Source organism: Schistocerca nitens, chromosome 5 (assembly GCF_023898315.1).
Source record: "Schistocerca nitens isolate TAMUIC-IGC-003100 chromosome 5, iqSchNite1.1, whole genome shotgun sequence".
In the NCBI taxonomy this organism is placed as follows: domain Eukaryota; kingdom Metazoa; phylum Arthropoda; class Insecta; order Orthoptera; family Acrididae; genus Schistocerca; species Schistocerca nitens.
In genome coordinates this window covers 282,177,788-282,204,453 of record NC_064618.1, presented here as the reverse complement: position 1 = coordinate 282,204,453, position 26,666 = coordinate 282,177,788, and the positions used below count along the sequence as shown (strand labels likewise).

Genomic DNA, 26,666 nt, shown 5'->3' with positions numbered 1-26,666 from the left:
GTCGCCTGAGGAGGCGGCGTGACCTCGGTCGTGTCCTCAATTCACACTATGTCAGCACCTGCAGTTAATAAGTGGTTTCTCCGTCCATGAGGGATGTCACTGCTACTTTTACATAGGCGAGGGGAGGATCACCCTCACCACCGCTGGCTGCAATTCTCCGATCGGCTTTAGCATCCTCGGCACTGAATAGACGACGACCTGACATGCCCGTCCTGTCCACAGCCAAAACATATGCATGGTTGGCCATTGTACATCACTACGGCGTAGCGTGACAGTATAGCAGCATGTGTTTTATCAGTACAATTTTTATTTTTCATGCACCATCATACACCTCATAAGGCCCAAACATCTGTCATTTCTGAGCCACGTGGCTGATCACATTTCCTTACTGTCGAAAGGCCACAATTACGAGATTGGCCGGCACCTCAGAGGGAAGTTCTTAGACTATAATGGTACACAGGCCTAGACTCATGTGGCCCACTGTAACAATCCAGTGTGACCACTGGAGTGTTTGAACTTAAGCGATGTAGCAAATTTGTTCACCACAGTTGTGTAAGCCTCAGCATTTATCATCTTGATGTAAATGACGCTGGCTGGAATTGAAAAGTGGATGCCCACAATGTCAAGACTGTCTCGTAGGAATCTGGCGTGATTATGATCATGGCCTGGCTCTAGTAGTGCTTGATATTTAGAACTTGTTTCTAATGTCTCACAACAGCTGGGAAGTGAACAACTCCCACTGCACAGCTCCAATGATAAGAGACAAGCAAGACATCTGTGCTTCACCACTGCCAAGGGCAGACTGCCCTCAGGGGAATGAGGAGATGAGAATTACGTTGAGGCGGCGCAATAGCTATTGATTTCACTTTTAATATTTAAATGTCTTAATATTTAAATGTTTTGTCTCTTTTTTATTGACTTGGTGTAAGAAGGAGATTAGAGATACCACTTGGTCTACTGATTTCAGTAGGTACCATATTTTCGAGCTGCTAATTAATTTTTTTTTAATGAAGAGTTGACTAAAGAACAATATTTACCTTGTAATGTACATTCACTGTGATTATAATATTAGGTTGCATGTGTATTACGCCGTCTGAGAGAGATGTAGCGATGCCAGAGTCATCTACAAACGGGAATGCGGACCATAGGTGCTGTTGGACGTCAGTGCCGAGCTGGCCGCTTAATTTGAAGGCTATTAGTGTTACAACTAATGCAAGTACTGTTACTTTGTCCGTTTGAGGGTGTATATTGGTTTCTGATACTACAGAATTAGTACATTTATCAGGTTTTCCTAGGAATCAGCGCCGAACCAACCAGTGTACTCAGATAAAAAAAAAAAACGTGGTCCAGCATCCAAGGTCATTTTTGTAGTCAGAAAACCGTTGTAGTTCTTACCACCAATGCAGTTTTAATGTCGAAATGTTTCTTCGAATGCGGCAAAGGTTTAAATCGTGAGAAGGTCAAACAAAAACATTCAGTCAACATAATCAGAAGATACAAAAGAAGTTTAGAAACATCATTGAAAGAGTTTGTATGTTTTTTCCGTGGAATAGTTAAAGCATTCATTTTTATACAGTCGACTACGCTGTGATAGCTCTAAAGGAAAGACAACGCTTGGGCAGGCATACGCACTTTAAAAATTATTGCCAGCCCACCTCTGATTAGACATATCAGAAGTTAAAAATTATAAGCTGTTCACCTTTCCATGTAGAATTAAGAGTTGATGACAGTTTAATGATTTTAATGAATACAAGGACGCATTGGACTCGGCGTATGTCATTAAAGAAGTGATAGAAAAAATCCGAATGATTTATGGTAGTATGATTCAGCAACTATCACTCGATGGTTCTTAGGAAACGATCATTTTTCATCAGTTACTATTGCATCAGTCGTGACTCGTATCAGATACTACCTCTTTCAAATAACACAGGGCCAAGAATATTGCCAAGGCTAGTGCACTATATTAAACAGTACTCGCCAATGCCACATTACGTAGCGGGAATAATAAAAACAAAAAACGATAGGCCTATTTGAAGGAAGGGGAGGCGTTAAAGAAAGGACGTACGTTTTTAACAAATAGCTAACATACAATACTTTAATTTTTTTTTAAACGCTCCAATGAAGCCCTCTTTTGATTTGCCATAAAGAAGCGCACTATCTACAGCAGTTGTGTGTGTCGATAAGTTCTGTCGTCACTGCTCGTCGAAAAAATTACGAATTTATGAATGACAGCATACACTGTGAACCTCTAAAAATTGATTCATTTTGTGAATAGGATTTTGGTTTCCAAACAATAGCTGACAATCGTCCCCAAAGAACAAGGTGGCGGTAGCTGTACCTCATAAACAAGAACGTAACTGAAGGTTGCAGAAATCTCCACACGTGCTGGGTAAACGTCACAGATACCAGGCGCGTAGATAACAGGTGGAAAAAGGACGAAAGGTGACTTAATATCCGTAAGCATCTGACAGCCAATACTTAAGATTAAATGATCAAACTCAGGTCATGACTTACCCGCTCTTGAACTTCACCTCATCCTCTCATTTCGCTAGGTTTCCCACATTGCTTAATTCGTCTTGGTTACCTACATTGTTCTGAATTTACTTTATTGATATTTTCAAGCTATTCTAAATTCTTTGATATTCTTCTGATTTACCAGGTGCACATCATTTCGATAGTTATATTTATATTATGCCCCAATTTATGTGTTACCTGTGACTTGTAGGTAATTTCCTTGTCACAAATTTTAATTTAGTTGAACTTATAATTTAAAGAGAATTCACTCCGTGCAACAAAGGTGACTTTTGGCCTGTGAGTTTTGCAACAAACCGTTCATAAGTAATATCTGGCAGCGATATAATCGTTACTGTCTGGCGACAGCCTTGTAAATGGAAAACTGCTTTGCGAAACAAATAAGTAATAAATAACAACAACAGTTTTTGTTCTCATTGAGGAGTATGTGTGCTACTACAGTTACCTAACTTACATCCTGTTAAAGATTAACGGGGAGGGGGGCTGTCTGAGTCACGCCCGTACCACAGTTTCGTCATCATGATCATCACCTTCATCACCTTCCTTTCAAGGATTATACTATTTCCTGTTCTGGACTCACAACCAAAATCATTCCTTTCTTTTCTGCAGTCTTCCAATATCTCTTTTCCCGTTTGGCTTGTAGTTTGGGATCTTCTGATGAATTCCGTGACCTGGCGTTATCCCTTTTTCACTATATTTTCGATTTTTTTTACTCATGTTGAAAATATTTCATTCAGTTCTAATATCTTCAGTTCTGATCATGTCTCTTCTTGTCGTTCATGTAAACCTAATCTCCACTGTTTGAATTTAATTTCTTGCTTTTTTGGAAACCCAGTTTTCGCTTCCATAGAATAACACAGCAACCACCATCATTTTATAGACTTTCGTGATGGCCTCCTTTTATAATTTATGGTCCAGTGTTCTGAAAATGCTGCCATGGGTAGTTTGAAATTTGTGTATTTTATTTTCAATACCAGAGTCGAAAGCAAAACTTACAACACAAGCTAAATAAGAGATTTGAGGCAGACTTGTTCTAAATGGAATTATCTAAAACAATTTTTGATCTGACTCGAGATTTTCCTCAGAAGGCCATTGATTTCGTTTTATTACTATAAACTTTTACGTTTACATTTATTAACAATGATTTCAAAGTAAGTGGTAAAAAGGGTGGGTAATAATCCATCCAACACATGTCTTAAATTTTCGTTACTAACTACTTCTTCTAACTGATTTCTTACTGTGTTTTATTACAATGTGTGTATTTTTGTAACGAATTCTCACTATCACTATCTCACTGGTAGCAGTGAACATAGTTATAATACTATATAAAGACAGGTTGTTTTATAACTTTATTACCAAAAATCTCGAATAGTTCTTAATCCGATTACTTCACATTTTTACACGACCCTCTAATAAACGTTCGAACTGACATAAGCTTCATATTTTTTTAAAAATATATAAAGAGGTAATGTTGTTAGTAAAAATCTCTAAATGACAGAATTCTAATTTTTAATTTATGTAATATGTAAATATAAATATCTATACTACTGTACAAATATAAGTAGTTGTTTAATACTGTTATCAAAATTCTTGAAATGTTCTTAACTGATTTACTTCAAATTTTTCACGATGCTGTAATAAATGTTTGGATGGGTATAGGGTGCATATTTTTTAAATCTAAATCCATACATATTATGAAAATGTATGTGTGTGTGTGTGTGTGTGTGTGTGTGTGTGTGTGTGTGTGTTTGTTCCAAATCTTCTTCTAATCAACTTGAACGATTTCAACGAAACTTAGTATACATATACCGTACTATCAGACAACAATCACTGTGAGAGGTCAACTGGATGGGAACGGGGGTGAAAAAGAAGCGAAGCCCGTGAGGCATGAATTCCCAGACTTCATTCATCCATGAGAGCAATTAGCGAGTTACAACAAATTTTGCAACAATTTCAAACATTTAAGAAATGTTTTCTTGCTGACTACTCCCACAAAATGATCAAAAGAAAAGTGTTTATCGCTTACAACTTTTCTGCTGTACATGCAGTGAAATTACCGGATGTGGCATGACGTTATGATTTATCATTTTATTACTTCTTTACTGCTAACTGTATTCGTGACACATTTTAGAGACAGTATGCACATGAACCACTGAATATAAGTACCAAATTACATCACTGTACAACACATAGTTCATAGTTTATTACTTCTTTGTTACGAATGCTATTCCCAGTATATTTCGCAGACAGTATCCACATATGCCCCTGAATCTACCTAGACTATTGTCTCATTGTACTACATATAGTTCAGGAGATATGGGGTCGTGAACAGTGAGATGCATTTAAAACTGCCGCATTGTGCATGAAGGTTCAACTTTTTACTTTGTTGCTACTAACTCCGTTGCCAACACATTTTTGCAGACAGTGTTACATATGCCGCTGAATGTACCTACAAAATTATACCATTGTATGAAGCATAGTTCATACGTTAAGCACAACGCCATACGCTGCGTGGTATTGACGTGGACACACACCAATAACGCACGCGTTTCTCTGCTAGTGTATTATATGTGTAAGGGGAAAACATTGCTAGCAAAAATCCAGAGAATTTCTTCACCAGTTTACTTCAAATTTTTACACGATACTCAAATAAACGCTCAGATAGACATAAGCCACAGTTCAAGTTGCAGTTTCAAAACGCTGTAGGAAGAGAACCACTCCTCAGAATGAAATCTGAACAGCATATAATTGACACAGGGGGAAACGTCATGGAAGAAAAAAAAATTGACGAGAAGTCTACCCATTTATGGCGTAGCAGGCGGCGTCTTCACATAAATGAGGTCAGCTACAAATGACAGATGAATCGCAATACGACTGCTATGGTTTGAGTTGCACGATACACCGTCCGTACTGTTCAGTGTGCACGACTGCAGAAATTCGGTAGTCAGCAGTTGTGGTACTGATAGTTAGGTAAGCCTATGTACCGCGACAAGGTCGTACCACATCTGAAGGGGAAAATCGGTTTTTAATTATCCTGAACCCAAAAACGGCATTAAAAACAAAAAGTGTGTAAGTGTATCGAGACTGGTGCTAGACATGTTCAATATGCTGTCCACCTTTTCCTGCCACAAGCTGAATTCGAGAAACAAGTTGTTCCACAACAGATCGGAATGTCTCGGGGGTCGCATTCAGAATAGATTGTACAGTGCATGCTTCGGTTCAGCTGCGTCCGTAATTGGAGCGCTGAACACATCGTTCAGATAAACACACAGCCAGAAGTCACAAAGATTAAGATCATGTAATCTGGAAGGCCAGGCTGTAGGGAAATGCCGGCTGATAGTTCTAGTAGCATTTCCTAAATGTCTCTGCAGTAGCCGCATCACTGGCTGTGCAGTAAGCGGAGGAGCGCCATCTTGCATAGAAATTTTTCTACCCATGCATCCACACTGTTGAAAGGTTGGAATGACTCTGGTGCACAAAAAACTTTCATAGCGTTTACCGGTTGCGGCACAGGTAACAGGACCCACAGGACTCATCTCGAAAAAATACGGCCCTACGATAAACGATGCCGTCAAGCTGCATCACACATCCTTATAGAATGAAGTGGTAGCGGTTGATGTGTGTGCGGATTTTCCGTTGCCCATATTCTGCAGTTATGTGTATTGACATGTCCCTGGAGCTGGACATGGGCTTCGTCTACCCACAGAATGCCCCATGGCCATTCATTGCCCACTTCCGTGTAAACAAGAAATTCCAGAGCGAACCTTTGTCTTGCTGGCAGGTCAGCAGGGAGCATCTCTTGAATGGATATCAATGCAGGATTTTTCGTGGGATTTTATGCACCTAGCTCGCAGGCGTGTGCAACATTCAGGCAGTTCCCCGTGCACTGCGTGTTTGCACACCACCGCTCGACTCCTACCGCAATTCTGTGGCCACGTCTCCGACGGACGTCGCATCGAGTACTTTCCTCCCTCCGCGCCGGCCGCGGTGGTCTCGCGGTTCTAGGCGCGCAGTCCGGAACCGTGCGACTGCTACGGTCGCAGGTTCGAATCCTGCCTCGGGCATGGATGTGTGTGATGTCCTTAGGTTAGTTAGGTTTAAGTAGTTCTAAGTTCTAGGGGACTAATGACCACAGCAGTTGAGTCCCATAGTGCTCAGAGCCATTTGAACCATTTTTCCTCCCTCCGCCAAAATTCACATCGAAAAAACCTCAGCCGGCCGCTGTGACCGAGCGGTTCTAGGCGCTTCAGTCCGGAACTGCGCTGCTGCTACAGTCGCAGGTTCGAATCCTGCCTCGGGCATGGATTTGTGTGATGTCCTTAGGTTAGTTAGGTTTAAGTAGTAGGGGCTGATGACCTCAGCACAGTGACCCATAATGCTTAGAGCCATTTGAACCATTTGAAAAAGCCTCTCTTTTCGAATTTTGCAGTCATTTTCTGCAGACATCGGACCAATGCCTTTTTTCATACCCTTGAGTGTCCCGAACTTCTGCAAGGCTACTGGCCCACAATCATCATTCTGCTTTATCAGCAGCGTGCAATCCTTTGAGGGAAAAGTTCATATATGACGTCTTGGACCCAAACTGAGGAACAGTTGTGTGCCGCGCGTTTGTTGGTGTGCATATTCTGACGCTTACAGTGCCATATATTGGTCAAATTTTCGTTAGTTTTTTTTCTGTTCTATGACGGTTTCTCCTGCGACAACAATATGCTGTTCAAATCTGACGTCATTCTAAGCATTGGTTCCGTTTCTACAGCGTTTTGAAACTGGGTCTTTTATGGACACATTATGTATATCCAGATCCAGCACCCAAGATAGCAACAATTTCCCGATTCATTTTAAGCGACTTCAACTCCCAATTAAGGTTCCGCTTGAATTATCAATAAACAATGCTGAAGATCAGGGAGAGGTTGGAAAGAAGGTAGACAGAGAGAAAGGGAAGAGAGATAGGAGGAAGGATATTATGGACAGAGAGAGGGCGCAGACGGAAGTTAGGGCGTATTTCTAATTCCCCTACATATTTAGCAGTTACGAAGCATTGCCGGGTTCGCTAGTTTGATAGAAACGTAAAGTAAACTGGAAGAGTGAGGATGCCGTGAAAGTTAGATTGACAGTCATCAGCGAAATGAAACATTTATTACATTGTTGAAATGTGTGAAGATATAAGTGCATATCTATGAACGGCAAATGAAGGACACGTGTCAGGTACACTCACCCCCTGTAGGAGACGGCTGCCAGCCCAGACGCCAACAGTGCTGCCAACAGCAGCAGACTCAATCCTGAGGAGCGCATCGTGACGTTTGCATCGGTGGCGCGCAGTCTTCGTATATATAAGCGCCCTTATCACGGTCTTGCGTGGGCCGCCGATGGCCATTGCAACACCACCTCTCATTGCCCACTATCATTTAACAACTCATGCGCTCTTCAAAAACGTGTCGTAAATACGTATCCAATACTGGGGTCATCAGGGTCACGATCACATCTCTGCCCCCCCCCCCCCCTCCAATTCTCCTCCTAAATAACAGTATAGTTAAAACCTTTCTAATTTATTTAAGGATTTCTGTGTTTACTTACAACATTTCTATGTTTATATTTATTTCCAAGTGTTTCAGACAACGTCGTAGGCTAAAGTACCAAAAAACCTATGGGTCTCGATAATGGCAATGAAAAAAATTCCCACACGTACACGGAAGGAAGCAAAGGATCAGTACTCTCCACATTTACACGCTTATATAGCACCAGTCTGCAAACAGGTGCTCAAAATATTAGTGCCAAGGGAGATGTTGATAATAGCAAGTGCACACTTCGATGTTATATTGTTTAAATCATGACGTTGTGAAACATGTGACAGTTTGTTGTAACTATAGTTCTTATATAAGTTGCACTGCTGGGGCATGCTGTTTCCATTTACGTCGCCTGGGATACGAGACATTGGCAGTCAGTTTACGTGTGATACCGCAAAGTGAATCAAAGTTTTATCTTTCGAATGAGGTAACTTGTTTTTTAATGAAATAACTTCTTCTGACTTCAAAAAAGTTGTATTTTCTGTCCCCTGTAGTTTTCCAAGAAACCAAACGTTTCAAAACGTGTCCTCTTGATTACCAACGTACCTTGTTATGCAGCAAAAAATGAGTGCGCTCAGTCACCATATCAGCTAAAAATTCTTTTAATTGGTGATGATTATGCGCTTTATCTACAACGCAGTTAATAGTAATAAATTCTGCAATTTTGAAAACTTCTTCTATAACTATCCGCATGCAAAGTGCTTCGTGATGAATAATGCAACGGTAAATAAGTAGGTAATGATTTTTTTTATTTCAAAATAACAACAAAGCCCTTTTTTACGCCATTCGTGGTTTTCACACAGCTGTTGAAAATGAGACAGTTTTATCGATTGGACTGTGACGTTTCTCAGTGCACACAGTTACTACATTTGCTACAGCCTCTCGACATGTTTTACCATTGAATGGCTATAGGTCCTAATGGTTCATCTTTAGAACCTGTTGATGAAATAAAGTGCACAAAAAGTGAAACCTACAGTGTATCGTTTCGTCACAAGATTCTTCAACTGCTATTGAGAATGTTGAAACCAACTGAATATCTTCGATTTGCTGGTCGGTGTATTTGAACACATTTTAACTGTTCAGCCTTTCACTGTTTTAGCAGACAATGGTAACTCTCAATTTTTTTAAATATCTGCTTTGTTCTTAAAATCCCCAAACATCTTTTTGTATGTTTGCCGTATGTATATATGGTTTTCCTCTGCTACAAATCTCTTGACTAAGCACCATACTTACAATGGACCATTGTTAGAAGACTTCATCCAGAAATCAATACAGAACATTTTTCTTCACTCTTCTCAATTTCCTCAACTATTTTCCTCCTTGTATCACCGACAGGACATTGAGTACTAAATGACGCGTGTTCAGTTGGAAAGTACCTCTCCAAATTTGATTTCCTGTTATGAGCCAATTTTTCCTGAATAATTATAAGGATTGGAAGGCCATTTAAGTTTTGAACAAACGCGAAAGTCTCGATCGATTCAGCTTTAAATTCAAAGTGCTGTCTACCGTTTTCTGTGCTTCTTCTTTGTAGTTCCGTGAAAACAGGGTGCCTAATTTTTTTTCTTTTTACGCTGAGGTGACAACAGTCATGGGATACTTCTTAATGTCGTGTCGGACCTCTATTTTCCTGGCGTAGTGCAGCAATTCAACGTGGCATGACTCAAGAAGTCGTTGGAAGTACCCTACAGAAATATTGAGCAATACTGCCTCTATAGCTGTCCATAAATGCGAAATTTTACCGATGCATGATTTTATGCACAAACTGACCTCTCGATTACGTCCAATAAATTTTCGATGGGATTCATGTTGGGCGATCTGGTTAGAAAAATCATTCACTCGAAATGTCCAGAATGTACTTCAAACCAATCGCGAACAATTGTGGTCCGATGTCATGGTGCATTGCCATCCATAAAAAGTCCATCGTTGTTTGGAAACACGAATGGCTGTAAATCGTCTACAAGTAGCCGAATGTAACCATTTCCAGTCAATGATTGCTTCAGCTCGACCAGAGAACCGAGTCCATTCCATGTAAACATTGTCCACACCATTATGGAGCCACTATCAGCTTCCAGAGTGGCTTGTTGACAACTTGGGTCCGTTTTCCAGTCGCCTATGGTCCAACCGATATGGTCACGAGCCCAGGGAAGGCGCTACAGACGATGTAGTGCTCTTAGCAAAGGCCCTCCCGTCGGTCGTCTGATGTCATAGCCCACGAACGCCACATTCCGCCGCATTGATTTCTGCAGATATTCAATGCAGTGTTGCTTGTCTGTCAGCACTAACAACTCTACGCAAACACTGCTGCTTTTGATCGTTAAGTAGTAAGAGGTAATGCCTGAAATTTGGTATTATCGGCGCACTCTTGACACTGCGGACCTCGGAATTTTAATTCTCTAGCGATTTCCGAATTGGAATGTCCCACGCATCTACTTCAAACAACAAATCCCCATTCAGAGTCTGTTAATTACGTCGTGCGGCTATAATCACATCGGAAATCTTTTCACATGAATAGTTTGTATACAAATGACAGCTTAGCCAATACACTGCCCTTTTATGCTAGTACGTTGTGTACGCGACACTACCGCCATCTGTATATGTCTATATCGCTGTCCCATGAATTTTGTCACCCCATCTACCGAATACAAAATAATTACAATTTTTAAACTGATGACAAAAATACCTGTAGGGTTTGCAGGTGGTTGGATAAATATCGTTAGCGTTATCCTTCGACTACGTACTTCTGTCTTACCCGCTCAACATTCGGACGCGGCTAACACTAACCTCTGCACAATAAGACTGTTGACTGATTGGCTCACGCAACTTACGCAGTCCTCCATGAATCGTGCGCGTCTCCACCGCGTTTAAACGCAGACCGATACTTGTTGTTGTTGTGGTCTTCAGTCTAAACACTGTTTTGATGCAGCTCTCCATGCTACTCTACACTGTGCAAGCTTCTTCATCTCCCAGTACTTACTGCAACCTACATCCTTCTGAATCTGCTTAATGTATTTATCTGTTGGTCTCCCTCTACGATTCGTACCCTCCACGCTTCCCTCCAGTACGAAATTGTTGAACCCTTGATGCCTCAAAACGTGCCCTACCAACCGATCCCCTCTTCTGGTCAAGTTGTACCACAAATTCCTCTACTCCCCAATTCCAATCAGTACCTCCTCATTACTTACGTGATCTACCCTTATAATCTTCAGCATTCTTCTGTAGCACCACATTTCAAAAACTTCTATTCTCTTCCTGTCTAAACTGTTTATCGTCCATTTTTCACGTCCATACATTACTACGCTCTATATGAATACTTTCATAAAAGATTTCCTGATACTTAAATCGCCGGCCGCGGTGGTCTAGCAGTTCTAGGCGCTCACTCCGGAACCGCGCGACCGCTACGGTCGCAGGTTCGAATCCTGCTTCGGGCATGGATGTGTGTGATGTCCTTAGGTTAGTTAGGTTTAAGTAGTTCTAAGTTCTAGGGGACTTATGAGCACAGATGTTGGGTCCCATAGTGCTCAGAGCCATACTTAAATCTATAGTGGATGTTAACAAATTTCTCTTCTTCAGAAACGCTTTTCGTGCCATAGAAGTTTACATTATATATCCTCTCTACTTCGACCATCATCAGTTATTTTGCTGCCCAAATAGCAAAACCCGTGTACTACTTTAACTGTCTCATTTCCTAACCTAAATCCCTCAGCATCAGCTGACTTAATTCAATTACATTCCGTCATTTTAGTTTTGCTTTTGTTGTTGTTCATCTTATATCCTCTTTTCAAGACACTGTCCATTCCTTTCAACTGTTCTTCCAAGCTCTTTGCTGTCACTGAGAGAATTACACGGTCACTGGCAAACCTCATAGTTTTTATTTCTTCTCCCTGGATTTTAATTCATACTCCAAATTTTTCTTTGGTTTCCTTTATTGCTTGTTCAATGTACAGATTGAATAACATTGGGGATAGGCTACAACACTTTCTCATTCCCTTCTCAACCATTGTTCCCTTTCGTGCCCCTCGACTCTTAACACTGCCTTCTCCTATCTGCAAAAATTCTAAATAGCCTTTCGCTTCCTGTATTTTATCCCTGCCACCTTCAGAATTTGAAAGAGAGTATTGCAGTCAGCATTGTCAGAAGCTTTCTCTATGTCTACAAATGCTAGAAACATGGCGTTTTCTTAATCTAGCTTCTGAGGTAAGGCGTAGGGTCAGTACTGCCTAGCGAGTTCCTACATTTCTATAGCATCTAAGCTGATTTCTCCCAATGTCGGGTTCTACCAATTTTTCCATTCGTCTGCGCAGAATTCGTGTTAGTATTTCGCAGCTGTGATCTATTAAACTGATAGTTCGGTAATTTTCACACCTTTCAACACTTGATTTCTTTGGGATTGGAATGATTATATTTCTTCTTGAAGTCTGAGGGTATTTCGGCTGTCTCATACATCTTGCTAACAAGATGGTAGAGTTTTGTGAGGACTGGCTCTCCAAAGGCTATCCGTAGTTGTAATGGAATGTTGTCTACTCCCAGGGCCTTATTTCGAATCAGGTCTTTCAGTGCTCTGTCAAACTCTTCACACAGTATCATATCTCCCATTTCATCTTCATCTACGTCCTCTTCCATTTCCATAATATTGCCTTCAAGTACATCGCGCTTGTTTAGATCCTCTATGTACTCCTTCCACCTTTCGGCTTTCCCTTCTTCGCTCAGGACTGGTATAACATCTGAGTTCTTGATATTCGTACAGCTGGTTCTCTTTTCTACAAAGGTTTCTTTAATTTTTCTGTAGGCGGTATCTATCTTACCCGTAGAGAAACTTAGTCTCCCTTAAATGAGAGGAACGGCAGCGAGTAGAGAGGAAAGTGCCTCTGGTGAGGGAACCTTGGAGGGGAGTGGGAGATGGAATCGCCAACCACGTGGGTGTGAAATTTGAATTACAACTCTGGTCATTCTCGCATGGGCAACGAAGTTTCAGTTGAGGCCTACGTGCACACGCGTACGTGGTATTTTGTGGTAGAGCCACGCGTGAGATACCAAACAGCCGGCTCGAGAACCGCGATTAGCTGACACTGTGACCGGAAATTTCGCAATTTTAAATACGTTATCGAGGAGAATGGAGTACGGCAGTGTTGTCCGACCTCTCCTGCAGCTTACGATGCGACGTTTCTGAGGCAAAGTTTCGCAGGAACTCGAGAAAGAAATGTTTTTAGAACACTTTATTTTTATTTACTACAATGTTACTCATTTCTTTGATTCCGTCTTGTAATGGGAGATTTCTTTGCTGTTCCAAGTTCTAATTCGTTTTGCCACAAACAGATACTGAGACGAAGAACAAGATTCGTGATTAATTTAAGGAAAACACGTGGAAGGATGACCCAACTTAATGCGTCATTTATCTTTGTCAAACAAATATTTTTATTTATTATCAATGCAATCATGAGCCAACCAATACTCTTGCGAAATACATATAAATAGTTAACATTTTTAGATTAAATTCACAATGTATTAGGAGATTTGCATTGTACAACAAATTAGAAGTAGTACTAAAAAAAAGGCAACTGTGCTACACAATGGTGGCCGAACTACAAACAGTTAATTCAAAAAATAAACCTGCGGCGGAACTCTATCTCCGCAAATACACTGAAGCGCCAAAGAAACTGGTAAAGACATGGGTATTCAAATACAGAGACATGTAAAGAGACAGAAGACGGTGCTGCTGTCGCCAACGCCTATGTAGGACAACAGGTGTCTGGCGCCGTTGTTAGATCGGTTACTGCTGCTACAATGGCAGGTCATCAAGATGTAAGTGAGTTCGAACGTTGTATTATAGTCGGCGCACGAGCATTGGGACACAGCATCTACGAGGTAACGATGAAGAGGGAATTTTCTCGTACGACCATTTCACGAGTGTACCGTGAATATCAGTAATTCGGTACATCAAATCTCCGACATCGTTCCTGCCCGAAAAAGATCCTGCAAGAACGGGACCAACGACGACTGATGTTTCTTGGACTGTTAATTATTTGCAGCTGGAACTCTTATTACATACCAGAATACCAAGTGCGTACTTTAGATTACCGCGCTTTTCGTGTAGAGTGAAATAGTGTAAGTTGACTGCTATTTCTTTAAAATATACTGTTAACGTTTAACCATATTTCCTTTATAAACCTGTCCTTCCTTTACAGAGTCATAATTTTGTGTGTTTTCTTAAATACAGAAGCACTGCTTTTGGTTATTATTGTTTGCGTGTTCCATTTCATGCGCCGTAGTCTTTTGTTGGTGAAATACGATAGAACCTGCAATCGTTTCAATATTACGAAGTCCGATAATCAGTTTAATACTAAACGCTGAAAGGGAACATACTTAAATTCATGGTCAGTAACAAATTTTACCAAAATATTCGCCTCCAAGCCAATACCGTGGACCGTTGCTAGTTTCAGAAGAAATTGCATTAACTTTCGTAAAAGTTCTGAATTAAGTCAGTCATTTAACGGAAGAGGCCCCAATTTCTTTTAACTTTGCCGTTTCATTTTCATATGGTAATAGTTCACAATCGGAATTTGCCTTTCATATTAATTGCAAGTGAAATAATTAATCTCAATTAACGGGCGGTGACGCTAAAAGTTGGTCGGTTAAAGTGTAGTGTACGCCTATCATTTGAAGGGCTCCTCTACACAGAGTAAGAGAATGTGCAAATACAAGCGCGCGCGCGCGCGCACACACACACACACACACACACATGACCTTCACGTGCGTACTTTTAGGCTGATCGTACAAAACTTTAGTTACAGGCCAAATCCAATAACTCGCCCCAGAAGGGACCATGAGGTCTACAACAAACAGGAATTACAATCAGTAGTATCAAAGACTCAATAATAACAAACCATGATTTCAAGTACAAGATTAAAACCGCAACATACTATCTTGGTGCATACAGAAACCTCGAGATTGAGATACACATCCCCATAGGGGTTACCGAAAGGTATAAAGGAGCTGGATTCCTGGCCAGCTCACACCGCGCAGAATTAACAGTCTTTAAGTACAGTACTTACTAAACAGTCTTCATAGATAATTTCAAACAAATGCCGCGGAGGCCAATAACTTCATGACTCGAGCTAGGCACCGGATAATCCTGCCCCGCTGCTCGTGTCTGCTAACAAGTTGTTCAATATATCTTGGCGTATTTAGCACTCCACGACTGACTGATGCACGTCGTAACCAGGTTGCACACGACGAGAGCCGCTCCTCGCCCACTAAACTCGCCGCTAATAACGGTCAATGCTACAGGAAATTGCGGGCCTCCGCTGCCCAACAGTCGCCCGTGTTAACTCGCTGCAATCGCCAGGACGCCGCGCACTCTAGCACACCCGTCCAGCGCCGTGCCCGACACACCACTCATCACCGCACAGCCCCAGAGGAAACACACAACCCAGCAAAGATAATACGACGAGGACCAGAGTCGACGGAACGCGAGTAATCGTGGAAGCCGCCACGACTCATATACTACACAGACTGTCGTAAACATTTACAAAAACTGTCATTGGAAGAGGATGTTGGGCTGGACGATAGTTTACATAGGAACACATTGTGTTTCTTTCCTGTTCGGTGTTTCAATCTTGTGACTGATTTTAGAACCACTCGAAGGAATGTACACTAGAAACAGCCTTAAGCAGTTTCCATTGATTTCTACTCTTGTTGTTGTTGTGAGGCGTGGTTGCATTTCGTGCTGCAAGGGCGTCGGCGAGTTACGACTGGTTTGCTGTGGCGGAAGTTCTCTCCCTGAATGATTGCCATTTGTGCGAGGCGCCAGGTTGGTCACGTCGGAGATGATTACAGGTACATATTATTCATGGGGCTAGATTCAGCTTAAGTCACCAAAAGTTTGACAACATTCAACAATTTTTTTCTTCTAGCATACAGAACTCACAAGAATGAAAGTTGTCACTCTCAAACAACTGGTCTCCGTTCAACAGTAGTATTACAGTACTTCCCTCATATATGGAATAATTTCAGACTTTTTAATGTTGTGTTCATTTTGCTTTATTGGTAAAATACAGATTTACACAGCTCTTCTAGTTGCATACCACATGAAGTAATATCTGAAATTACGTTTCAGATTACGAATTTAGTTTTTTAAACTTTTTAAACCTTATAATATATTTTTAACTGAGGAGCTGTTGGAGAGAATGGCCTGATTTTACTTGATCCTGTTGATATTATATAATCATATATACTCAAAAAATTTCAAAGCTTTATGTTATTTAGTTTTTGAGTTATGGAGGGAACGTTTCAAGAAAACATAAAGTGTGGGAAAAGAGCGATAAATATTGTTAATGCATTTTTATTACCTCTGTTGTATGTAAATCAAAAGTTACCAGTAGAGTAGGTTATCCCTAGTAATTATGATTGGCGGTCTGTCTTGTCTAAACTCAGATTCCTCCTTCTTTTCCTTGCCTCCTTTGTTGTTTCTTGCTTTCTTTTCTCTGCTGACTTCATTCGCACTGCATGCACTTGGTCCAATGCAAGTTTACAAAACTTCCTAACTTCATCTCCTAATGCTTTAATTACTTCCAGTCTACCTTTCATTCCTTCGTCTCCTTTCATTCCTGCGTCTCTGGTTGCAATTTTAATAATAAGGATGGTAGGAGACGAGGTACTGGCATAAGTAAAGTTGTGAGGACGGGGCGTGTGTCGTGCTTGGATAGCTCAGTTGGTAGAGCACTTGCCCGCGAAATGCGAAGGTCCCGATTTCGAGTCTCGGTCCGGCACACAGTTTTAATCTGCCAGGAAGTTTCATATCAGCGCACACTCCGCTGCAGAGTGAAAATCTCATTCTGCTAATAATTTTTCCAATAAATCCAATTTTGGATCAAACTTTCTAAATTTTGCTGATCAGTGACTCATTAGCACTTTGTATATTAGCTCCAACACATATTTTTAAGAGCTCTGTGGCAACTAAATATTGAAACACAGGCCTTTTACTTTCCGTCACTGCAGGTAGTTAAGTACTTTTGTGCCTACAGCTATTAAAATTCCCTCAGACACTAAATGCTAATATGGACACCATGACTCATTTACCTTAGGACAAAAATAATGCATCGAGTCTGAATCAGAAAATAATTTGTGTTATAATATAGTCCATATAGCTGCTCTTATTTTAACAACATAATCAAATTTTTCGTGATTGTGTTCCCATAATATGAGATTACTGTACTAATGGCAGGATCTGTCAGGCTCTTTTAACCACACAGGAATATTCTGTCGGAAAGCTTTCTGCCCTTGTACAATTTACCTCATACAATAGGGCTGTAAATATTAGAAATTTAGCTTCCAAGTTGATGACTGCTAGAATGAGAAATCTATTTTCGAAACTGTATACAACGATATGACAAACTTCGTGAAAGCAACATTAAACTTAAGGAAAATTAAAAGTTACTCTGGAGGGACGTGGCTCTGAACGGACAGATCAGAGGGCACCGCTTTACTATTTAATCGATAACTCGAAAACTGTTGAGAGATTGCAACAATTTTTTCACCAAAAGTTCCTAAACATTTGGAACATAAGAAAAAACTAATTTTGAAAAATCGACGTCTTTTAAAATCTTAAGCTGTGCATGTCCCCTTAAAAAACGCTAATTTCTTTACAATGTTTGGGGAGATGGTGTGGCCTAGTGTTGGACAGACATGTGGAGCTCTCTTGTTCACGGCCAAGGATTTGGTAGTGGTCGCAGCCGCTCTAAGAGTTCCATACCCTGAAGGTGTCTCACTTGGTTCGCTAGCACTGCGTTATCCTGTGAATGAAGGGGGAGACTTCTCGTAGTCTAGACGTGTCTTTGGAGCAGTCTCTCGTATTTCCGCGACATGTTGGGATCTGTTTGCCATTATTACCGTGGGCATTAGATCCCTCGGCTCGAAATGATACAGCAGCAGTTCTTTTATGTAGTAACCAGATACGAGAGGATTACCCCAGTTCTAACGCAGCTTCCCCGGCTGTTGACCGCATGAGGGTGGGAAACGGGCGTGGGGTAGTGTTCGCTGCTATACACAACACGTCGGAGTTCGAGGGAGTGGGTTACCCTGCCGCCTACTTAGAGGGTTGGTTGGGATATTGTTCGCTTCTCTAGCTGTGTATTTTTATAGCATTGTGCTACACACACAAACACACACAGTTGAAGGCATCAGAATTTCACTAACACCTCGTTATTCCCACTAATGCCAGAACTAGCTCGGTTTAACACGTCCTAGCCCCATTTTTGTAGGGATGACTTTACACGAGTTTATATGCGGTATTTCTGCTAGGTGTTCCCTAAGGCTAACCTCACCGAGATGGTGGATGCACACAATTCACCTAGATGTGTGGCTAGATTAACTTTTTACGGTATATCTAACAACTCACAAGAATCAGATTTAAAAATACTGGTCAGCTGATTCTCTAGGTATTTTTTGTTTGTTTGTTTGTATAGTGCTGCGCAAAACACAAAGTTTCTTTGGGTCCAAGCATCAGAATTTCGCTACGACGTTACACAATTTAGTAATGCAGTGATGACTCAGTTAGTCAGTCGCTGTGTGGTATTTCTTATACACAGAGTACCTTATTTCAACAAATGTGCTCATTTCTAACAGATACACTCTAAGACAAAATAAAAATAAAACGACGCACCACGAAGGAGCTATGCACAGTGGTCACAATTCCATATTCATACAAGTTATAGACGGAAAATGCAAAATTTTTAACTTTGGCAGTTGATGGACGAATGAGTAACGCTGCAGCAGAGTTTCACCAGGCAGCTGGCAAAGATAATAAACGGGGACATGTCGATGCCAGGGCATGAAGTATTTGCGAATTTCATCCCGGTTACTCTGGCTCCCATGTTGAAGCTGTAGTTCAGTTGCTAGCGTCGTGAGCTGTGAAACACAAGGTAGTAAGTTTGCATTCACCCTCTAGTAGTAGTAGCAGTAGTTTTAGTACTAGCTTTATTCATCCGTAGATCTCTTTTTACAAGGATATAGGACATGTGAAAGTATTTAGAGGTTTAGATCAATTTAAAATAAGCTAATTCGTATATACGTATATTTACTGACTTCTAGTTAGAGACAATCATTAGATTTACTCCTGGTATATAATACTTTTTTCACAAATAACTTATTAAATAATGTAATGCCACACTGTTCACTTATATCCCACTATCAGTCACTGCACACACTATACATACGTTGTTTCATAACACTTCATTCACTACACACACAAACACACACACACACACACACACACACACACACACGCACACGCACTGGTGATCTCCTGAGCCATTTTCTGTACCGCAATTTCCCATTTGCTATCCTGAAAAATTGAGTCAGCATCACTCCATAATGAGTGAGATGTTGAGCTCAGAAAGAGGAAGAGGTGTTAGTGTTGTGCTATTCTTAGCTTGGGGGTTAAGTATTTCTAGAAAGGAAAAAAGAAGGGAAAAAACATGAATTGGTAATTTATTGTACAATTTTATTCCTTGGTAGAAAATGCTGTCTTGAGTTTTATGTTTATTTTTTCTTGGTAAACGTAAGTTTAGTCTACTTCTTATTGCATGGTCATGGAAAGAGCTGTTTGTGCAGTAATTACCGATGTTATTTTTGATATGTACAACTGATTGGTAAACGTATTCACATGGAGCAGTTAAAATCCCCAGTGTTTTGAAAAGATCTTTACAATGAGCTCAACTAGTATTTTTGGTTATTATTCTTACGGCTCTTTTCTGGAGTTTGAAAACTGTGTTCATATTTTGGGCACTTGTTCCCCAATAAAGAATGCCATAGCTAAGAGCTGGGTGTACATATGAATAACATGTAACTAAAAGACAGTGCATGTTACATACTGATGATAGCATTCTAAGGGCATAACATGCTGATGACATTTTGTTTTCAAGTACCTTTGTGTGTTCACACCACCTCAACTGTGAATCAATATTCATTCCTAGAAGTTTTGCATTTGTTACACAGTATATAGAGGTGCCATCTACATTTAATTTAACATTGTCATTTTTCCTCTTCAAACTGAAATTCATGGGATTAGTTTTCTTTATGTCCAATGTCACTTTATTGCTTATTGACCAACCATAATCTTCCTTGAGAGTTTCATTTGCTTTCTCGGCAAGGAGTTCTCTTGTTTTAACAGTGACTATAACATTGCTGTCATCAGCAAAGAGAAATTTTTCACCATGATTAACACTACTGGGGAAGTAATTGATGTAAATCAGGAACACTATTGGTCCTAATATGCTACCTTGTGGAACCCCTATATTGACGTATTTTGATTCTGGTAAGTGTTTTGCTAAATGTTTATATCTATTTGAAGTATGTGTTATCTCTACTCTTTGTACCCTATCTGTTAGGTATGATCGAAACCAGTCATTAGCTAACCCTCTTATTCCTAATGCTTCTAATTTATTTAATAGAATCTTGTGGTCGTCTGTATCAAACGCCTTAGAAAGATCCAAAAATATGCCTGTGACACACTCATCTTTATCAAGAGGATCAAGTACAACTTTTGTGAATTCTACTATGACTGACTCCGTATTTTTGCCACTTTGGAAACCAAACTGTGATTCGCTTAAAAGATTGTATTTATTCAAGTAATTCATTAATCTGTCTTTCATAATTGCTTCTATTATTTTTGAGTATGGTGACAGCAGGGAAATGGGCCAGTAATTTTCTATATCTTCTGCATTACCTTTCTTAAGCAAAGGTACAACTCTTGCCTATTTTAACTGCTCTGGAAATGTCCCTGACATGAAGGATTCATTTATTATACTTGTTAAGGGGACCTGAATAATCCCTATACATTGTTTCAGTACACACATTGGTACTTCATCTAATCCTACTGACTCTTTATTTTTTAGTTTTTGAACAGTCTCTGTTGTTGGAAGTAACATTTTTGTATTTAGTGTAACATTATTTACAGGTGTTATATTTGTTTCGGGGGATTTTTGCTGTAACTTCCCAGCAGTACTTGAAAAACGCTCGTTTACATAGTTTGCTAAGTGTTATGGATCATTTATTACCTTGTCCCCCTTCCTTAGCAGTATGTTATTCTGCGTTTGTTTGCCTCTCCCCGTTTCCTTTTTTATAACAGCCGAGACTGCTTTGCTTTTATTCTCTGCATTATATATTATTTTGCCATTAAATGACTATTTTGCAGCTATCTGTACCTTCCTACAGATCTTTTTGCATCTATGATAGAAATTTAAGAATTCTGGATCATTGTGAATCTTTTTCATGGAACTGAGGTGTTTAAGTGTTTGGGAGGACTTCTTAATACCTGCTGTCATCCACCTGTTTTTGTGAGATGTTGATACAGACATGCATACTTTTGGAAACGCCTTTTCAAAGGTCAATTTACACAATTTGGAGAATTTAGAGAATTTCATATTCACATTGGTTTCCTTATGCACTTCATCCCAGCTTTGTTTTCCTAGTTATTTTGAAAAATCTTTTATTTTGATTTCTGATAGATGTCGTTTGTAGGCTTGTAGTTTAGGGACTGATTCGATGCCCGATTTTACTGTTGTTATTTGACAGAGATGGTCTGATAGTCCGCGATCTTTTACAGCTACATCACATTTTTTCTTGTCCATAATTGTGGCCACATGGTAAATTACTGATACAGTCGTTGTAGTAACCCTTGTTGCACTATTGACTAATAGCGGCATGCCAAAACTTCTTCTCCCACAATTTCTTCGCCTTTTTTCTTAAGGATTCTCGATCTTTCCTATTAATTTAACATAAGCATTACCTACAGCAATCGATGTTATTTATTATAATTAATGTATTTCCTGCAATTCTTGTTGCAAAGGCCAATGACTGGAATATATTCCTACTGCCCAGAACTCTTAATGTACCTGCCAGTCTACGTCAGAAGTAAACCTACGTTACACACTGAAAGTTTTTGCTATTATGAAGCGTTGTGTAAAATTATATTCCTATAGTTTGTTTTTATGGACTCCCTCATATTTGTATCTTCTCGGTAAATACACTCTAAACCAAAAAAAGACATGCACAACGAAGTAATTATCAGAATGGGACGGAAATCGGAGGATGTGATGTACATGCACGGACAAACAAATGATTAAAATTTCAGAAAAAAAGTATGATTTATTCAAAAGAGAGGGCGTCACAAAGTGAGCAAGTCAATTACGCGTTTGGTCCACCTCTAGCCCTTATTCGAGCAGTTATTCAGCTTACCATAGATTGTCAGAATTATTGGATGTCTTCCTGACGGATATAGTGCAAAATTCTGTCCAATTGGCACGTTAGATCGTCAAAATTCCGAGATGGTTGGAGGAACCTGCCCAATACTCTAAACTTTACCGATAGAGGAAAGGTTCAGTAACAGTGCCGGTCAAGGTAGGGTCGACAAGAACGAAGACAAGCAGTAGAAACTCTCACCATGCGTGGGAGGCCATTATCTTGCTGAAATGTAAGCCCATTTGGGTTGCAGAATACCGTCGATGTACCTCTTTGCTGCAGATGACAACCAAAAGAGTCCCGCTATGATGACAAATGGCGCCCACGACCATCACTCCCCGTTGTCAGACTGTATGGTGGGCGACAGTCTCTGGTTGGTATCGCTCCGCTAGCCAGGCCGTCTCCACACACGTCTTCGCTTGTCATTGTGGCTCACGTCGAAGTGACACCCATCACTGAGACAATTATACTCCAGGCAATGAGATCCCAGGACGGATGTGGGTGTCACCACTGACCGGGCTTTTTGGTGTACATAGGTCAATGGCAGTCAGCGTAAGAGGCGCCTTGAGCTCGGTCCATTTCTGTGAGACGTCTGTTAATGGTCCTTCAAGTAACTGAAGTACTATTTGCACGTTGGATCGATGATAATGATATATCCGGTGCTCTGAGTGCTTCTCTGACGATTGCTCTGTCCTCAGGTTCTGTCGTCTCTCTCTCTAAGTTGACCGCTTTCTTCTTTCCGCTTTGTTTGGCCATGGTTCATCCATTCCTGCCAACGTCATCAAATAGTGGCATCGCTCCCATTCAAATGTCGAGCGATTCGACGATTACTCCAAACGGCTTCATTGGACCCAACTACACGCCCTCTCTGTCACATATACTGTTCACGTGCCTGTCTGCGAGGCATAGTTACTGTCCAGCTGTACGTTACACGCTGCAAAAACTGTATCTTCAACTGTCATTATTCGCTCTTTCACTATGACGAATTGTATCAAAGTGGCACACTTTTGATAGATCATCGTTGTAACGTAGCAATGGAGCAGTATACTTTTTTTTATTGTTTATGAATTTGGCCAGCTATGGACCGCATACAACTTAAGACTTATGGTGTTTCTTTTTCTTCCGTTCTTCCCAGTACTTCTTCATTTTCTCGCCAACTGCTCGTCTCTGCTCATCTGTCCACACTCTCTGGGGTCGAGGTTTTGGCGCATCTTCTTCCTAGTTTGCGTTTTCTATAAGTAGCCTAAAGTTATTCCTGTCACGTATTATTTCTTCTGTAACACCTATTTTGTTGGCGCCTTTCTTTACTGCTTCTATCCATCCTACAGTTTTTTTCAGCTTACTAACGTAATTAAAAATTTTCTTTGTAATCCGTGTTTCTTCCATTCTTTTTAAATGTCCATAAAATTTTAGCCGTCTCTTCCTCATTGTATCTGTGATCTTTTCTGTATTTTTGTATAGGTTTTCATTTCTCCTTTTACTCCACCTATTTTCCTTGTTTCTCTCAGGACCTAGAATTTTTCTTAATATTTTTCTCTCTCTTTTTTCAAGTTCTCTTAATTCGCCTTTCTTATTCAATGTTAGGCACTCTGATCCATATGTTGTTTGTGTCCTAATAACTGAATTATAATGTTTAATCTTTGCTTGTATGGATATTGATTTCTTATTGCAGTAGTTTTGTGTTAATTTATATGCAAATTACAACTTTTTTCTTCTTTCTTTGTTTGTTGTGTTATCCAGTCCATTGGCTTGGATCCACTCCCCCAGGTATTTGAACTATCAACTCTTTTAATTTTTTCATACTTTGTTTTCATAAACTTTTCTGTATTATTTTTGTGTTTTATGTACTCCGTTTTTTCGTAGGATATTTGTAGCCCAGTCTTTTCAGGAATCTCTTCTAACATATCAAGCATAACTGTTGCGTCTGTTCGGTTTTCAGTTATCAATGCCATATCATCCGCAAAGGCTAAACATTTTACTTCAAATTTGTTCTTTCCTTGGCCCATGCTTATACCTTTTGTGCCTCTGTTTTTTAATGTGTTTTCCCATGTTTTTACTACTTTATCTAAAACCAAGTTAAAGAGAATTGGGGACAGTCCGTCACCTTGTCGAACTCCTGTTTTGATTTTGAATGGTTCAGAAATTTCGCATTGAAACTCAATTCTTGATGTTGTATCTGTGAGCGTTTGTTCAACAAGTCTTCGGGGTGTTTTCATCTATCCATGATTCATAAAGTATCTGGAATAGTGTTTGTCTGTCAACTCAGTCGTAGGCCTTCTTGAAGTCTTCGAAAGTAACTACTGTATTTTTATTTTGTATAACTCTCACTCTCAAAATTGTTTTTAAATTAAGAATCTGTTCTGCACATGATCTACCTTTTCTAAATCCTGCTTGATAATCTCCTATATTAGGTCCTGCTTGTTCCTCTATTCTATTTAAAAGTGCTTTAGAAAGTATTTTGTATGTCACTGGTAACAAGGATATGCCCCTGTAGTTGTTCGTGTCTTGTTTTATCTCCTTTTTTATGGAGAGGGTGGATCAGTGCTTGTTTCCAGTCACTGGGTATGATTCCTTTTGTCCAAGTGTCTTTAATTACTTTGTGAATTTTCTGACATGCGGATAAGCCCCCTAGTTTCCACATTTCTGCCACTATCCCATCCTCACCTGGTGCTTTGTTATTCTTCAATGCTTTGATAATCTTTTCTATTTCTTCTACTGTAGGTGGTTCCGGCAGTGGATTTTCATGTTGTGGTTTTTGAAATTGTAACCTGTCATTAGGCTCGTCACAATTTAATAGATTTTCAAAGTATTCAGCTAAGATTTGGCAGTTCTCTTTATTGCTTAAAACCATTTTTCCATTTTTATCTTTAAAATGTAAACTTGGTGACTGGAATCCTGTTAAAACTTCTCTGAAAGTCTTATAGAAGTCTCTAGTGTTGTTCCTTTTGAAATCAGAATCCATTTCTTCTAATCTGTCTTTGTCATATTTTCTTTTCACTGATCTGATGATTTTTGCTGTCTTTTTCCTTTCTTCTTTAAACTCTTCCCAGTATTCGTGTTTCTTATTACTGTTCCATTTTTTCCATGCCTTTGGTCGATTGTCAATTGCTTCATCACACAGCTCGTTCCACAATCTGTGTTTTGGTATTCTTCGTGGCTGTCCCACTACTTTACCTGACTCTATCATTGTTTCTTTAATTTCTTCCCAATTATCCATTTTTCTTCTGTTTAGTATATGACAGATTTTGTCCTGCTTTTGCAGGAGAAATTTAGTGTTTACTCTTGGAAATTTTCTTGGTTTTGGTTTAGGTTTGTTTGGTTGGAACATGGTCTTTATTTCTGTCAGATAATGATCTGAGTCTATGTTTAGGCCCTTCCTCACTCTGACATCCAAGATTTCCTTGTAGTTGCGAGTCGTTATTGCCACATGGTCCAACTGATATTCACCTTGATTTGGATTAGATGATACCCACGTTTTTTTCTTTCTTGCAAGTTTCCTGAAACATGTCGACATTAATTTTAGATTAAACTGTCTACAAAAATCTATGAGTCTTTCCCCATTTCTGTTGGTTCTTGCATGTGCTGGATGATCTCCAACTACTGATTTAAATTTTATTTCTTTGCCAACTTGTGCATTAAAGTCTCCCACTAAAATTTTTATGTGTTCTTTTGGTAATATGGATGTTTCGTGTTCAATCATTTCCCAAAAATCTTCCACTTTGTCAACATTTGTTCTGTTATGTTGGTTAATAGGTGCATGTGCATTTATAATAGTGTAACGTTTATTGCCTGACTTGAATGTCAGAAATGAAATTCGTTCTGATGGGGAGCTAAAATTAGTTACTGATTCCGTAAGTTGCTGTTTGATCATAAATGCGGTCCCTAATATAGTCGTATTATTGGAATTTTTAATGGCTGGTTTTCCTTTGTAGATCCTGTATCCACCTGATTCAAATGCATTTTCATCCGGATACCTTGTTTCTTGAAGAGCTAATATAAGTATGTTGCGTTGATTGAGAGTGTCTGTCAGGTGTTTTAGTTTTCCAACTTTCGTAAGTGTGTTGATATTCAGAGTCCCCAGTAGATGTTTTTTCTTGGGTCTTATCTTTGAAGAAGTACTAGGAAACTCCGACTCTTCCTTTTTATACTTTTATACTTTTTATACTTTATACTTTTATAGCATACTAGTTACATAAAAACATCAACTACAAGAAGCCTTCACCTACGGATATGTATTTATAAGTCTCTTCATTATAGTAAGCCGTAGCTAAAATGACTGGTCTTCGAGAGATCCTCAATTTGCTTATGCTTAGAAACACCTTATATTCATACGGC

The 26,666-nt window shown here is 39.8% G+C and overlaps 1 protein-coding gene across 1 annotated transcript in view; it reads right to left on the bottom strand.

Moving 5' to 3' along the window:
* The window catches only part of LOC126260391 (carboxypeptidase B-like), a 57,886-nt gene extending 50,062 nt beyond the window's left edge, over positions 1-7,824 (bottom strand). Inside the window, exon 1 of the mRNA XM_049957718.1 lies at positions 7,748-7,824. Within this exon, the coding sequence (XP_049813675.1) occupies positions 7,748-7,824 (77 nt within the window). The remainder of the gene's footprint in view (positions 1-7,747) is intronic.
* Between the last annotated feature and the right edge of the window lie 18,842 nt (positions 7,825-26,666).